At 39.3% G+C, this 13,800-nt stretch overlaps 1 protein-coding gene across 9 annotated transcripts in view; it reads right to left on the bottom strand.

Moving 5' to 3' along the window:
* SORCS1 (sortilin related VPS10 domain containing receptor 1) overlaps nucleotides 1–13,800 on the bottom strand; it is a 476,815-nt gene that overhangs the window by 76,886 nt on the left and 386,129 nt on the right. For all 9 annotated transcript variants that reach the window (XM_070604587.1, XM_070604487.1, XM_070604417.1 and 6 more), the window contains 5 exons: nucleotides 11,803–11,894; nucleotides 10,390–10,497; nucleotides 8,776–8,893; nucleotides 7,139–7,269; nucleotides 3,915–4,028 (listed from right to left, as the gene is read on the bottom strand). In XM_070604587.1, coding sequence (XP_070460688.1) covers nucleotides 3,915–4,028; nucleotides 7,139–7,269; nucleotides 8,776–8,893; nucleotides 10,390–10,497; nucleotides 11,803–11,894 — 563 coding nt within the window. The remainder of the gene's footprint in view (nucleotides 1–3,914; nucleotides 4,029–7,138; nucleotides 7,270–8,775; nucleotides 8,894–10,389; nucleotides 10,498–11,802; nucleotides 11,895–13,800) is intronic.

The raw sequence follows: 13,800 nt of genomic DNA, 5'->3' as shown, positions 1-13,800 counted from the left end.
CCAGATTACTGTTATATGTTTTTAATAACAATTATTATGGTATGAGAACATTAACTGCAGCATTGTTTATAACAGGAGAAACAGGAAATGACCAAAATGTCTATGAAAGAGGATGACTAGTAATCCTAGGTGTTTAATACTATGGAATTAAAAGAAATTAGATGGAAGGCAGATCTATATATTCTGACTTGGAAACATATTTAAGATATATTTTTGAATGAAAAAGGTAAATAGAAGAATATATTTAGTAGGAGATGACATACAAGAATAACTTCCCAAATTAGTTTTGCATATTTTTTATTGGCATGATTATTCACTGGCAAACACAAAGAAAAGTGTTTGGAAGCATGCATATTGAACAGATCAGAATTGTGTGAGAAAGGGGGCCAGGATAGGGGTGATGATCTAAATTGGCTTTTTAAACATAGAACACACATATATATATTTCTTTGTAAATAAATGTTTTTAAGTGAAAAGTCAAATGCTTAATTGCAGCATTGTAGTGGTTACGACATTAAATACTGAATCTGTACATATGAAATGCCCCTGAATCAACACATAGCCAAGCGACATCTGGGGTGAGGGGCTGGAGTGCCATTAAGAATGGCAGAAAGTTCTTTTCCAATTTCATCTACACTGTACTCTTGCCAACTCTTGAATTGATTACAGACACTGCAAATAAGAACTTGATGGTATGGGGCCTTCTTTGAAGATGATTTCAGGCCCCTGTCCCAGCTAAGGGTCTTCTTGTTCCTAATGCAAAATGTGTAGTTTGCACAATATGCTGATCAGTGGGGTCACTATTGTCACCTTTCCTCCCAACTTTAGGGTCCTATGCAGGTGGTCATGCCTCCACCTGTGAGCACCTTACTTTTGAGAGCAGGGCATTTATCCTACCTGCTGATGGCTGGTATTCATTGTAGGTTCTCTTTCTGAAAGCTTGCTCACTGCTGCTGATACTTTTTTGAAAAAGTTTGAACAGAAAGATGAAACCAGTGGATGTGTAACTTAACAAAAGTCCTTTGGGGTCAGATGCCATCGCGCAGTCCCCACTGATATGAGCAACCTCTGAGCGTGGAGGTAGAGCCCTAGAAAGTAATGTCTGGGACTTTATGATTCATAAACATAACTGCATTGAAAATATTTATATACCTGGACACATCGATGAATCACATTCTAACTCAAATTTTAATTTTATAGGGCATAAATGAAAAATCCCACTGAATAGGATATTATAATTAAACCATTTCTGATATTTTCTTTTACATGAGTCAGGATTTATTTGGATTTCACATTCTATGAAGCCTATTTAGGGGCAGTTAAAAATGTGTGTGTGTGTGTGTGTGTGTATTCTCCATAAACTGAAAAGGGAGGAATCACGTGCCCTCCTTCGGCCTTGTACAGGGATTTGAGTAACATCTGGAACAATTTGACCCCTCTGTACTTCAGCCTCCTCTCACAAATATCAAAAACAGAAAAAGAGAACTTCCTTGACTGATTGTGTTAGAGAAAAAAAATCGATTCTGAAATTAGCTTTAGGGGTTTCAGATGCCCTTTGTAATGTCTAAACATGCTGGTACATGCAAGTAATAAAACTCCTTTGTTTGGCATTAGTTAATTTATTTCATCAGCCCTTTTCAATTTTTTTCCCACAGTACTAGGTGCTGAAGACCCAGCTGACCCAGTACTGTAAAAATGCTATTTGTATTTTCCTCAGATTTTGTGTTATGGTTCAAATAAAGCACAAGTTATTCCTTCATTCAAAGGTTCTAGAAATCCCTAACATCAGAGATAATATTTGAGGTACATGTCTGTGTTTTTTCCCTTCCTTTAAAAGAGTAGCATACATTATTTTGTCAATTTTTTTTCAAAAAAAAAAAAACTTTAGAATTTCAAATATAGAAGTACACAAGTGGAAACATGGAACTCCTCACCTCTGCACTGCGGCTGCCCTGAGAAATGAGAAGAGGAATTACCAAGTAGAACTGGCCTATTGGTGAGGTTTCTACCCCTCCCTGTCTTTCTCCTTCTCTTCCTCCCTCTCTCTCTTCTTTTCCTTTTTCTTTCTTTCCCTCACTAACTTTCTAATATCAGAATTTTCAAATATGCACAAATGAGAGAAAGCAGTAGAATAAATCCCTGTGCCCACCTTAACTCATCTTCACAAATTATCAATATCTATTCCTTTTTTAATTTTTTTTTTATTGGTGAGGAAGATTGGCTCTGAGCTGATATCTGTTGCCAATCTTCCTCTTTTTGCTTGAGGAAGATTGTCCCTGAGCTAACATCTGTGCTAATCTTTCTCTATTTTGTATGTGGGATGCTGCCACAGCATGGCTTGATGAGGAGTGCTGGGTCCACACCTGGGATCCAAACCTGCAAACACCAGGCTGCTGAAGTGGAGCACGCGAACTTAACCACTATGCCACTGGGCCTGCTCTCCTTTTTTAACATTTTAAAACAAATCTCACATATCATGTATCTCTAAAAGATAAAGTTTCTTTTCTTTTAGCCTAATCAAAATACCATTATCACACCTAAATACATAAGTATTTGATTAGTATAATAAATGTAAATACTTATATTTTGATTAAGTATCCCCTAATATCACCTGTGATGGTTAATTTTATGCGTCAACTTGATTGGGCCACAAGGTGCCCAGATATTTGGTCAAACATTATTCTGGGTGTTTCTGTGCAGGTGTTTTTGGAAGAGATTAACATTTAAATCAGTACACTGAGTAGAGCAGATTGCCCTCCTTTGTGTGGGTGGGCCTCACCCAATCCATTGAAGGCCTCAATAGAACAAAAAGGCTGACTTTTGCTGAGGAAGAGAGAATTCCTCCTGCCTGTCTTCAAACTGGATGTTGGCTTCTTTCCTGCCTTCACACTTGGACAGAAACACTGGCTTTTCCTGGGTTTGGGGCCTGCTATCCTTCAGACAGGACCGACAGTGTTGACGCCCCTGGTTCTCACACCTTCAGACTGGGACTGGAAACAAACCGTCACTTCTCCTGGGTCTCCAGCTTGCCAAGTGACCCTGTAGATCTTGGGGTTTGGACTTGCCCACCTCCATAACTGCGTCATCCAATTCCTGGTAATGAATTTCTTTACATATTTGTATGTGTGTGTAATAGAGACATAAAAACCTATCTCTGGAAAACCCTGACTAATACATCACCTAATCATCAGTCCATGTTTCAATTCTCCAAATGGCTCAAAATGTCTTTTTACAGATTATTTGAATTAGAATCCAAATATGTTCCACACACTATTTTTTAAGACTGTAAACAATCAGTTACAGTTGTGGAAAAGTCATGGAATTTTTTCCCTTTTATGGTATTTCTTAAATAAAATTGAATAAGCCCCACAAATCAGAACATTAAACACAAAAGTTTAGAATCTGATTTCATATTTATAAAGATCAGAATGCATGCCTTAAATGTGTCAAGATTGGATATAAAGAGAAAAGGAAACATATTTCTACTAACACTCTTGAAAAGTCAATGAGCTTCTTTTTTGAATTTAGGCTCCACATCTATAAAACAGAAAATGCACATATAAAATAATTTATTTGGCCTTCTGCCCAGGGATGCAGTGAGAGTAAAAGGTAGCTTCACATGATTAATTCCGAAATAAAGTATTAAAAAATAAAGAAATTTATATATTATTATCATCATCATCATCTTCATCTAAGGAAACTGTTTTGTTTCTTCATTTGCAACTGGGGTCATTCTCAGAAGAAATTTGCACTGTAAGGCAACTCTGTGTTATGTTACTAAAATGAACAAAAGCAAATAAATGGTGCGGTAATGAAATAGGCCTGGTCTTTGATTAGAAGTAATTCTGTAAGTTGAACATAAGCTGAAAAGCAGCAAAGGTTGGCCTCCCAAGGTCACTGCTTCAGACACTCACCCAGTACTGTTGAGGTAACTCTGCCCCAAGCTGCAATCCTTCGACAGAGAAGATGGATTGAACCAAAATGCCGGCAGGCACTGACCATTGCTGTGTCGCTCATAACCATAGTCACTGTTAGGGAAAGAGCCAAGAGAAACCTCTCAGTAGGTGGCAAAATTACTAAGAACAATTTCATGTTAGTCCATACCCAACTTCGACTCTAGTCAATTAGTCAAAAAACAGGCATTCACTGAGTCCATGTCTTTCCAAAAATGAAACGTTTTTTTCCAATGGACTACTTATCAATTACCCATGAAAATATCCTACAGAACCAATTTTGAGAAATGTTGACTCGAAGCAAAAGAGATGCCTTTGTAGAGATTAAGGCTCAATGCCCAATAATTCTAATTAAACTCCTTTAAGCTGAGAGAGTAGATTATGTTCTCATTAGGAGGATACACAATACTGATTGCGGTTGGGCCCAGAGAAAGCTGTAATCTCAGTGTAAAACTTCATTAAAGAGTTTAACACGACCGCATGTGGCACAATCCTCATTTCTGGTGATGTCTTTGGGGTGCTCTTCCAAGACATCTGGATCTAGCAAGAAGAGCTGAGCCAGGTCTCTCTGTGCACAAGCCATATGCTTCAAAGTCACAGCAGAAAAAGAAATGTCCTTCAGGAGTGTGGCGAGCATTCCCCCAAGGAAAACTTTTGTCCTAGGTCGCTAGCACTGTCCATGGGACTAATTGCTTTAAATCTTCTCTCCAGTTTGGAAATAGTAAAAGCCTTTTCTCTTAGCCTCTTCATTCTTGCCTTCAGGGGCCACTGAGTGGCCTGATATTCTTGGCTTCTGGAAGATCAACCTGAGCACAGAGGATGACAACAAATTGCACCTCTGCATGCACTGACATATCGCAGGAAGCAATCAGCAAGCCTTACTATGAACTGACCCATGGAGGTGTGTAATGGAGGTGAGATGCTGGCACATGAGGGTCATGAAGGGAGAAATAGGGTCAGCTAACGGGCCTGTCACCAGGCAGCTGGCACTTAGAATTCTGCACATACCATCTGGATCTGATGCTGGTTCAACACAGCATGGGCAGGAAGACTTCAGAATTGCTCCCTACACCCAGTGTTCATTTCAGGGAATTACTTTACAAATGCTGGAGGATGACAGGCAAGGTCATCTGGAGAGCTGACCAGGGGAGAGCCAAGTCAAGAGAGAACATTCAGTGACAACCACCTTTCATTATGCTACAGTCAAGTGGAATCACTAAAGTTCCAGCTACTGGTAGGAACTCAACAAGGTCACGGCGAGCCTTCCAAAATATTTTTAGAAATCACGCAGTTACAAAAATCTCATTTGACCAGAAAACCTTACAATGGCCTTGTTCATGATTCATTTCCCACTTCTCATAAGACATTTGTTAGTGGGATGAGTAGCAAATTCCAATCACAGATGAATGCAAGAATTGGGCCAAGATTGAGGGGAGTGAGAGACGGGGGAGGGGAGAAACCTAACTGCTGTCCTTACCATGCGTTCCCTTTACGCTAGACAGTTTAACATGGAAAAAGGAAAACAACCAATGACCATGACAACAGCAAAAGACTGGCTTATTTTGGAACTTTGTCAAAAAGATTCTCAAAGGAACAAACGTGTCCAGGAAAAATCAGGGAATTGGGACTTCTTATCTCACTTTTTCTCTTTGGTTTTCTACTAAAGAATAAATTTGTTCTTTGCAAAAGATTGACTGTTTGGAAAAGCCAAAGTTAAACCACTATGGGAAAAATGTTAACTTCCTTTACAAATCCTCCTTGATGAGAGTGGATGAAGGAGAAGCAGTCAGGCTTCGGAAAGAGGGATGTGACGAATGACTTAAAAATTCCATGAAACTTTTCCCTGTGAATATATTTCAGGGTGTCAGTCTCGAAAGGTAGGACAGAGATAAAATATTTGTGTCATTTTAATAATGTTGCACTGACTGAAACAGAATTTACGGTTGAGGAGGCCCCTGTAGAATTCCTTTTGAACTTCTCTGAAGCTCTGGTGCCCTCTGGCTGAGCCCAGGGAGATACTGCACTGGCTGTTGGCTTGCCTTGGCTACCAACAAGAGGGGAACAGCCTTATTGGTGTGACTGCTGGTGATCAATTTTGCCAGACCTGCCCAACACTATTTATTCAGAGAACATCTCCAGAGGTCTACCATGAGAGAAGACTTACTTTTTCTAAGATACATGATATGTACACAGTATCTCAGCCTAGTCACTGATGTTTTGATGATTAGATATGCGACCTGTGGTTGCTACACAGTAAAACGGTTAAAGGAATGACTTTGGTTCTCAGGTTAAGTTTCAATTGTTTAATATTGACATATATATTTTTCAACTGTTTTCTCTAAACTAAAAATATATAAATAAAGAAAAAAGAGGGAAAAAACAGAACAGAAAATAGATGGATATGACCAAGGGAGTTACCAGCTACTCATCCTCAATAATTTGTCAACCTCATCTGAATGCTAACACTGACCTAGCACAAGGTGAGGGCATTGCTGGCCCCATAAGCTACCTTTCTGCTTACCGAATGCTCCAAAAAGAATGCTACAGCACTCTGAATTTATTTAACTTCTAAATGTCTCAGTATTATTCCAGTTTAAATCAGTATAGTCCTGGTAAAGGGAGAAGTCTCCTTTACCACTAGGTTCACAGAGCCATAGATTGGCAATGCCACTGAATCCATCCTTGCATTGAATTCAGAAACGTCTGCCACAGCTTGCATAGCAATAGTCAGCTAACCACTGACTGAAAATTTGTAGGGATAGAAAATTTACTGTCTTATAAGGCCATTGTTCTACCATGGGGAACCCTAGATTCTAGAAAGTTTCTATCTCAAGTACAGATATGTTTGCTCTCTGAAAAGTCCAATTCTTGTTTTCAGTGTTGCTGTCTGAAGCAACTCAGGGTGGATCTGGTCTCTCTTTTTGTCCTAAGATCTAACAAATATGTTAAGATAATTACCTGCCATCTTCTGAATCCTCTTTAAGTCTAAAGAAACTCTTGGCTTTTCCATATTCACATGTATATTGCTAGTAAGCCATGACGGCCCCAAGAGGCAATTTCACAAGAATATGAAGCTTGTCACTTAGCTCTATGTATGTTACTATTACTTCAGATCTAAGTTTTCATTAAGGCTCATATGGATCTGATTCACAGAACGACTGCATGGGATAACAGCACAAGCTCACCAGTCAAAATCAGCCTCTGTGCATACACAGGGTTCAGACTCCATAGCTCCTGCGTATTTTCCTTGCATACATTTCCGCTCAGATCTTCGCTTCTTATATATCCTCTTTGCTCCCATGATGCATGCTTCCCCCTGGAAGGAGACAAGGATCTCACGCAGTTGGGCACACAGATTGGACCTTTCCTGTTCCACACCAAGACAGTTCAGGGAGATGTTCTCAAACTTCAGTGTAATCTGGACTTGGGTAGCCTGCTTTGTTCTAATGGAATTTTCTTTTCAATATCTAGACCCTTGTTATAGAATGTGACTATAAAGAAAATCCTAAGAAGTGTTGAACGTGTGTGTATAAAAAAAATCCTTAATTCTTTATATATTCAGCAAACCTTTACTTGGCCAGGTGTTGGGCACAGTGCTATGAGGGACACACAGATAACTAAGACTCAGCTAATAACAAGTTTGTTACCAACAAATATGTAATAATTAAGCTCAATTCTCCTACAATAAGAGTTATACATTTGGTCCCTTAAGAGGACATGAAAGAAGAGTACTGCTAAGAAATATAAAGATCCATTTTGCCCGATGTATTATGCCTCTGCCCACACATTATACCACTGATTTTATGTCTGTCTACCAGACAAGTGAGACAACTAAATTCAGTGTTTTTCCTCAAAATAAGTAAAACCTTTGAATATCACAATGCTTGTGCATTCTGAAGGGGAAAATATCAGCCATACAAATGAGTAGTAATTTTACTGTTAAGTCTCCGAATACAGTACGTGATTCTGGCTGATGCGGCCCTCACTGTCAAATAGAGCTCTCCTTGTGTGTCTGAAGGACCAGAACAGAGATTTGTCTAAGCTACTATCAACTATCTTTCTTGAGCAAACTCATTTTAACTGGCTCCGTTACACATCTACATGTAACCATATTACTTAGTCAAGGTTTGGGGTATATGACAGGTCACTGCCTGAAGATAGTGATGGCTTTGCAGCAAGAGTCTCCGCCATGTCCTTTGAGAGATGTGCAGGATGACTTCTGCCTTAGGAAATCAAAGGATAGATGCTTTCAGCCAAGCATGTTGATATGAGCTGAACAGCTGAGGGGCCAGGACGAAGGCAAGCTTCCTATTAATAATTCTGCACACTTGTACCATGAGTACTTTGGAAGGAGGTAAGAAGCCCTACCTAACCCCAGAGGATCACAGCGGTCGGGAGGAAGGATATTACTGGCACCGCTCAGCCAGTGTAATTTTGTTATTTTATGTCACCGTTTGCATTGCTAGATAAAATTGAAGATCCTTTCCTCACCCCTGCCCCCACCCTACAATCACATGACACACTTAGATAAATTATGTTCAGATCTCTGTGCAGAGATAGTATTTCATTTTGAGTTGTAAGTCTAAGCCAAGCACATTTGAATTTTATCTCATTATTTCCTAGTACAATAAAAACAGAAATTACTTCACAACAAGTTATAAATATTGAGTTTGTTCACTGCTGTAGAACACAAAACACATAAGAAAGCATGAGATGGGCATTTTAGCTTAGAACACACCAATTCCTACACTTTAATGATTAGCTTTCCCCCAACACACCCCATGCCTCCTGCTTGACTCAACTGCAGCTCCCTTCCTCCTACCTGGCTATGCAGCTGCCAGGGTCTGTAGTCCTCCTCGGCACACCGTCTGTCAAAAATGGACTTGTAGTCCACTTTGACCAACTGCCATTCAGAGCGGTGGCTGAAGTGTCCAAACACTCTACAGAGTTAATGATGACAAAAATAATCACAATAATAACAATGCCAACAGTTATAACAACAGCAAGCATTGGCTGAGTGTTTACGACGAACTTAGCATAATCCTAAGCACATTACATCGATCATATCATTTAATCCTCAAAACACACTTATGTGGAAGGTACTATTATTGGTTCCACTTTATAAATGGGTAACTTGAGGCTTAAAGGGTTTTGTTAACATGCAAAACCCAAAATCAAGTCACTGTGAACTGGTAGTGTCAGAATCCAGGGTGTTTGACTTAAAAGCCCACTTCTATATATTATACCACACGAATGGTTGTCAAAAAAAAAAGATTGAGAAAACAATCACAAATGATGCAGTCTATGTGGTCCAAGACTATACTTCTAGCTTCTCTTGCTAATGCACAGGTTCCCATAGTTTCCACACTCTTTTACATTCCCACGTCCCTAGGGAAAGTGGGCAGCAGAGCCAAGAAGTTATATATTTCTTACACAGTGCATTCTGCTCTCCTTACTCACAGAGACTCAGGCAGTTAATGAGGTGTTTGAATCATCATTTGTAGGTGTGGATAAAAGCCACAAAGTAGCCTTTTCAGTCAGCTTTTTTTCATCTATGTTTTGGAAATATAAAAATTGAATAAAGATAAATATTGAAAAACTACTATTCTAGCTATGTTTACCATGGACAAAAGTGTAGATGTTAGGCATATTAAATTTTTGTTGATCTTTCTGATCATTAGAAAAAGGAGGGAAGAAAAAATTAGAAAATGTACCAATTGTTCCCTTTCATTTTTAAACTTTCATTGATGACAGGATCAACTACTTTAAAAGCTTCCCTCTCTATTTTCCATGTCCAATTTTCCAGGAGAAGAAAAAAAAAATTGCCACTTCATATTTTAAATTCAAAGCTCATGTTTTGAAACCCATAGGCAGGCAAGTCATTAATCACGTCTTTCACGAATTAATGATCATCACTCTCCAGACAAGAATGACTGCAAATATAATTTCACAAGAACAGATTGTTCTCATGGTTTTCCTAATATGCCTCACAATTGGGTTAGGTAAAGAGCCAGGGAAAAATAAAATCCTTTGTGGGGTTTTGATCAAGCTTTGTGTTCTGTCTTAAAGTGAAATCATTCTTATACGCCTGTGATTTTCTCTATATCAAGTGTATTATTAAAGTTGTAAATTTGTAGTTTTATTTTCTGTTGAAATAATCACTTCTAGTCTCCCTAAGCCCATTCAGTACAGGAAGAAATAAGCGGTGCCCTTCTGCTGCCAGCCCTCAGTGTGGGTTTCCTAATAATGAATAAAGAGCCAAGAAAATGGCTGCCCACATTTTTCTTTCCTCTTTGCTGGAGAATCATGAAGTTAGATGCACTGTCTTTGCTAGCCACTTCAAACCTAACAGTAGCAAAGTTAACAGGCTCAGCTAAAAAATAACGTGTTTCTGGATTGATACTAAGACTAGAAGACATCATAGTTTTCCACTTACGTCATGATTAGAGTCTCTTCCCCGGGCTCACCCAGAACCCCATCCACAAAAAGTGGAATAGATGTGAAACTGTATTTGCTCCAAGATCTCCCTTCATCAAAACTCAACCTAATGACAGAAAAAATAACAGCCATCAGATCTCAAAAGAAAAAAAAAAAATCCTTTCAAAGGAAAGATACTGTCAACAGGGAGAGAATTCATTTAAAAAGTACCCGAGGCATTGTCAAAGTGAGCCTTTTATATGAATAAGTGCTCTTAATTACATAAGAAGGTAGAAACACAGTTAGCCAAGTGATTTGGGACCCAAATGTGTTATAGCATCAATAAGGGAAGAACTGCGTGAAACGGGAATAATAATAAGTCTTTGAAAGAATTTTTTTTTAATTTGGATATTTAATTAGGTCTTAGATCTCAATGTGACCCGCTCAAAAACCTCTCTGTAATCTAGCAGCAAGCTTTGCAGTTGATTCTGAAGAGCAATGGCCTTATGGGACCTACTTAGATGGACTTGACGCAGCCCCCTCTAAGAGACGGAACCCTAGGCAGCAGCCCTCTTACACTGTTAGAAATCCCAGCTGACTCGTTGAGAGTAGGAGGAGAGAGGTCTACAAATCTGATGGTCACACAAGATGTTTCCTTTGCTCTGCCTTTCTCTATGGATGCCTTCCCCCAAGCTATGCCTCTGTTTCTCTTATTTTTGCAGCTTCCTCTTCGGTCAACAAAGTAACCAACAGTGGAGGCAAAACAAGGTTTTCGACTTTGAACAAGCTCGCACGTGGAGAGAGACACTTTTAAAAACACAGATGAAGAAGTCTATTGGAAACCCCTCTGGAAGTGAGGCCTGGCACGTCCACCTGTGAAAGACCTACAGGTAGAGTTGCAGAATGTCACCCTCGAAAAGGAATCTAAGGAGGTAGGAACAGGAGAAATGAGATAGGAGCAGAAGTGTCCTGAACAGCTCATGTCTGTGCAGAACACATATCATGAACACAAATATTAAACTCCAGGAGACGTTATTTGGGAAAGGTGACTGCAAGAGTTAAGCTACTCAGAGGTTATACCTGACTCACCATTCTACCCATGGTTACGCTGAAGGAATAAGGTACTGGGCGGGGGCGGGATACTGCCACATTCAAAAACCATAATGCAATTCCTCTCTCAGGGGCAGAATCAATCAGCTTCTTTCTTTCTCTCCCTCCTCCCCAACTTCCCTCCCTCTCTCCTTTCCTCCACCTTTTGTGAAACTGAAGGCAACAATCCTATTTTAATAGAGCAAAGGTATAAATAATGTTTGAGTAGACCTTGACATTTTACTACAAACACAGTCGCAAGCTGATGGCCTGACTCCTAAACTGGTCTTAGCAGTGTGGAACTATCAGGTGCATGACTTATGGGTAATATAGGTGCCTTTACCAGAGATGTCGAATTGGGAGAGATGTGTGCTTCATAGCAACGAGGACTCCACCTTGATCCAGATACAAAACGCTGTGCTCTTCTTCAAAGATCTGAAAGAGGAAAACACAGACTATGGATACACATCCACATCCATGCATACCCAGAACTCAGATGAGTAGGCTTCACATGAGGGGAAAAATCCTTCCCATGATAGAACTAGGTTTCCCAAAATCTTTGGGAACTACATAGGGTGGGCTACATATACCACTGGAGTTACATAAAATGATTTTAGGTGCACCACAAAAGAAATTTAAAAAATAAATAGTTATGTTTTCATGTCTATATCCCTGTCTTTTTGTGGTAAGTTGTTTAATCTCCATTCATGATGATGTCAGAATACTGGATAATTGTCCACACTGGGTAACATCCTTAGACGGAAGAAACCTTAGAGATACTTTACTTCAACTTTCTCATTTTTACAGATGAGAAAAGTAAGGTTTAGAGAGATGTGGTGACTTGCTTAAGATCATGTATATAGTAATTGATGGAGCTGGGACTTACAGCACTACAGTGCCCTTTCCACATGTAATTATTTCAAAGTTTCCAAGTACTATAGAGGAAAGGTGTTCTTGTTAATTCATAGATTCTCTACTAAGTCATAAAGTAGTTCTGATCAAAACGGAATTATTGGGCCCAGCCCTGCGGCCGAGTGGTTAAGTTCGTGCACCCTGCTTCGGTGGCCCAGGGTTTCACAGTTTCAGATCCTGGGTGTGGACACGGCATCACTCATCAAGCCATGCTAAGGCTGCATTCTACACAGCACAGCCAGAAGGACCCACAACCAGAATATACAACTAGGTACTGGGGGCTTTGGGGAGAAGAAGAAGAAGGAAAAAAAACCAAAAACGAAATCATCATCTTTGAGCATATGTGTCATTGAGTCTTTCTCCAAATGTGGAGAAACTAATCTGAAGTCAAATGGAGACAGGCTGAAAACAATTTGCGAGTCCTCTCTATAAGATGCATTCTGTTTTCTCAGAGTCACATTGTTAGTATAGCCTTGTCTGTGGTTACACTACAGACATAATCTTTTTCCCCTTTGTTTACTTCTTATATGTAAATAAGGACTATAGTATATATCCTAAGAATACAGAAGTAGAGCCTTCTTTGCTTTGTTTGGGGTGGTGGAAAGAAAAAAATGGGATCCTGGCTCTCTAACTATTTTCCAGAGGAAGCTTAATAGTCCTTGTTCCTACATATCTCCAAGATCAATAGCCCTTGGGTTTCTTAAGCAAATTTCTTTACTGCCCTGCTCTTCTGAAAACATGTGAATCACACTGAGGAGCTACAAAGGGTCTGAAACTAGGAAATAGTAACTGGACCATAACATGAACATCTCTGTCTAAAATTTAAAGCAGAGTGTTCTCATGGCTGTGTGATTACCTGTGCATTAGATTTCAATTTACGGTGCTAGTTACTGTATGATAATTAAACGTCAGTGGGTTATTAAAACATATTTATTGAAGTGTAACAACCATGCATTAGGCACAAATCTTGTTATGATTGCTAAACCTCATTAAATGCCTGTTTTATGAGCTATGGGTATCTAATTTTCATTCAGAAGAAAGAAAGGAAGCATTTAAGCTAAACACATTGCTTTAAAGTGATTCCATTTCTACTTTCCTAACATATGCACCCTGATGGTTATTACTCTGTCTTTTGTATATGAGATTTAAACATCTCCGAACACCACTTGGGCAACGGCTATTTTCTCTATCACTCAGTTCCTCTCTATTCTGACTTCAAGACAAGGGGACTTATGGAGGCAACTAAGTGTTAGATATATAATCCACCATCTAGGCACCATGTTCCCTGTACGATAAATTCTTTGGGATTCTGGTTTTCTTTTACAGGAAAAATTCAGAGAGATCTAATTCGGTTTCATCATCACTTAAACACTCTCTTATACCTGGGTTCCAAATAAGGTTCATTTTTATTGAAAGGCAGAAAAATCAA

The sequence above is a fragment of the Equus przewalskii genome, chromosome 1 (genome assembly GCF_037783145.1).
Source record: "Equus przewalskii isolate Varuska chromosome 1, EquPr2, whole genome shotgun sequence".
In the NCBI taxonomy this organism is placed as follows: domain Eukaryota; kingdom Metazoa; phylum Chordata; class Mammalia; order Perissodactyla; family Equidae; genus Equus; species Equus przewalskii.
This window is presented reverse-complemented; position numbering and strand designations above follow the sequence as displayed.